Here is a 2,905-nt window from a genome sequence, read left to right as displayed (position 1 = left end):
TCTCCCCACCAGATTTTAGATTATAGGCTCCAGGAATGCAGACTGTCTGTGTGTCTTTGACCCTTGCATCCTCAGAGCCTGGCAGAGTGCTGGACATACAGGAGGGGCTAGAAAAGTAATTCAGTTAATGAACAAATGTATGAATAACAGTTGATCAGGTTCTCTGCAGATGAAAAAGTTTATGAGTCTAAGGTTCCCGCCAAAAGGACCACTCCGGGGCCTCTCCCAGTAGTCCCCAGGAGGGTGAAGGGGGAGGGGCGGGCTGACAGCTTCTGTAGCTTCCCAGGACTCAAGCGACTGTGGAACCGGATTAGTGCAGATCTGAGTCCTCTTTGGCCCCACCTCCCGGCCTGCCGGCCTGGGCGGAGTCAGGCCTCCCTAGGCTGGTGGCATTCGACAGTGAGCCCCTCTAGGGTGGAGAAGAGGTGAGCCCGAGGGCGAGCCAATGGGCGGGATGGGGCGGGCTAGCCCCACTAGCCGGGCAGCGAAGGGGCGGGGCCCTAGTTGTAGGTTCCCCGCTGGGGGCGGGCCGTCGCCTAGCAACGGCCGCCCCGCCCCCGGCCGGTGCGGGTGCTGCCCCCAGCATGGCTTGGCAAGACTGGTCAGCGAACTGGCTGTGGGTCACCGGCTCCGGGCTGCTTTTCGCCCTTGTTCTGCTCGTGAGCCCTCGCGGCTCCCGAGCGCTGCGGAGCCTTCGCCGTCTGCTCATGGCGCGCAGCCAGCGGCTGCTCTTCCGAATCGGGTTAGTGCCGGGCTCTGGCGGGATGCAGGCGCGGGAAGGCGGGCGCTGGCAAAGGGGGCTGGGGGACCCTACTTGGGCAGAGGGATCCAGGGCTAGAGGACAGGGACTGGGAAGACTTGAGAAGCCACTAACTTGGAGAATCTGGGGGATTTGGGAGGCAGGAGAACTGAGACGTGCAAGGGAAGGAGGACTGGGGAGGCGGGCCAGGGTGGCCGGGGAAGAGGGTGTGAGACTGCACATGGAGAAAAGGGCCAGATAAGGGGCCGGAGACCAAGGCGCTGGAAAAGGGGGTCTGTAGTGCAGGATCCCGAGCTGGCAAGGCCGTCCTTGCCAGGGGCTGAGGTTGGCAGACGCCCGCCCCGGTGGGCAAGTACAGGAGAGTAGTGCCTCAGACCATCTAACGGTCATTTGAAACCTTCCATGTGTCCCTCCCTCTCCCTATCTCAACTCCCCACTACTCTATGTAGGGCTTCTCTCCAAGCTTGAGTCAGTCTGTCCCTTTTCTTCAGTCCCCCACTTGAACCTGTGTGGAAGTCCCAGACTGTGAGATCTGACTTGACTGACTTGGGGGAACTTGTCAAGGCTCACCGACCTCTAAGGTTCACTGACCTGGTTTACTGACCAGTCAGTCCCTCCTCTGCACTTTTCCCTTTCACCTCCCTCTGCCCCTTCCTTCCTGGTCCAGGCAAGGCTGGTAACCAGCTCAGTTCTGCCACAGAGCCACTGAGAGGCAGGGAAGGCACCAGAAGACAGGCGTAAGGGCCCCTGTATCCTTCCTCTACTAGGCGGGGTTATGGGGCAGAACCTCATGCCCCAGTTCAAGGACAATGATGTTGGGGGTGGGAATTGTGGGAGCCCTGGCCGCAGGCCAGGTTGTAGGGAAGGCCTAAGCCTGGGAATTTCCTGAGCTTCAGAGAAGACATTGTGCAATTCACCTTCTCCTACCCAGACTACCCCAGATAATTTCAGAAGCTTCAGGCCTACCATTCCACTCACACTCAGTCTAATAAATGGAAATATAAAGACCTAGTGGACAAAAATCTAGCGAAACATGGAAGGAGGGGTCCTTGTGTTTGTGCCTTTTGGGATATTCACATCTTTAATATCCCAAATGTTGGTCACATTCCACATAATACTACAAGTTACTATTGCTCTGCAGGTAGCATTAGAGTAATAAGATATATCTCCATACTTGGAATTTTTTAAATTAATTTATTTTTTTGTAACCCTGATGTTTATTTATCAAATCTCACCAGTGGAGTGTTCAACTGGCTTTTAATATAAGGGCAGTTTCATTATATTGGCATAGTTGGCTATACTTAGGATTTTTTTTTTTTCTTGTATGAAAGGTCTTTATTGGTGGAGGGAGGGAGGCTGCAGAGCAGCACCAAGGAGGAGAGAAAAAGAGAAGAGAAAAGAGGAGAGAGAAGAGGAGGAGAGTGGAGGAGAAAGTAGAGGAGAGAGCAGAGGAGAGAAGAGCAGGATTTTTTTAAAAACACATTTCTCCCCACAAAATTTCTGGAAATTTTATAGTCCTGTCTAGGGAAGGATTTTTAAATATACTTCTGCCTTTCAGAATTGGTAAGTTAGAACTCATACAAACAGTCCGAGGAAGTGAAAGATAGAAAGAAGTTTCCATAAGGAAGTGGAATCAGAATTTCTGAGTTCAGAATGCCCAAGATCCCCATCAAAGATACTTGAGGGTTTGGGTATTCCTAGAACTTGGGATTTGGGAGTTTCCAAATATCTGACATTGGAATTTTCAGAGAGCTCCTTCAGAATTCAGCATTTCTTTTTGTTGTTGTTGTTTGTTTGTTTTGTTTTTTTGAGATAGTGTCTCACTTTGTTGCTCTCAGTAGGGTGCTGTGGCATCATAGCTCACAGCAACCTCCTTGGGCTCAGGTGATCCCCTTGCCTCAACCTCCTGAGTAACTTGGACTACAGGAGTAACTGGGACTACAGGCACCTGCCACAATGCCCAGCTATGTTTAGAGATGGGAGTCTTGCTCTGGTTCAGGCTGGTCTTGAACTAGTGAGCTCAAGTAATCCACCTGCCTTGGCCTCTCAGAGTGCTAGGATTACAGGCTTGAGCCACCTCACCCAGACAGAATTCAGTATTTCTATGGGCTTTCCTGTGTCTGGATTTTTTTTTTTTTTTTTTTT

The 2,905-nt window shown here is 51.8% G+C and overlaps 1 protein-coding gene across 1 annotated transcript in view; it reads left to right on the top strand.

Annotated features, from left to right (window-relative positions):
- The first annotated feature begins 568 nt into the window (after window positions 1-568).
- Window positions 569-2,905, top strand: part of LOC100952479 (probable hydrolase PNKD) — a 27,135-nt gene continuing 24,798 nt past the window's right edge. Inside the window, exon 1 of the mRNA XM_012802192.2 lies at window positions 569-742. Within this exon, the coding sequence (XP_012657646.1) occupies window positions 585-742 (158 nt within the window). The 5' untranslated portion in view covers window positions 569-584. The remainder of the gene's footprint in view (window positions 743-2,905) is intronic.

The sequence above is a fragment of the Otolemur garnettii genome, unplaced genomic scaffold, assembly GCF_000181295.1.
Source record: "Otolemur garnettii isolate 467f Iridium unplaced genomic scaffold, OtoGar3 scaffold00013, whole genome shotgun sequence".
NCBI classification, from domain to species: Eukaryota; Metazoa; Chordata; class Mammalia; order Primates; family Galagidae; genus Otolemur; species Otolemur garnettii.
The sequence above is the reverse complement of the archived record's forward strand: the minus strand, read 5'-3'. Positions and strand labels throughout refer to the sequence as shown.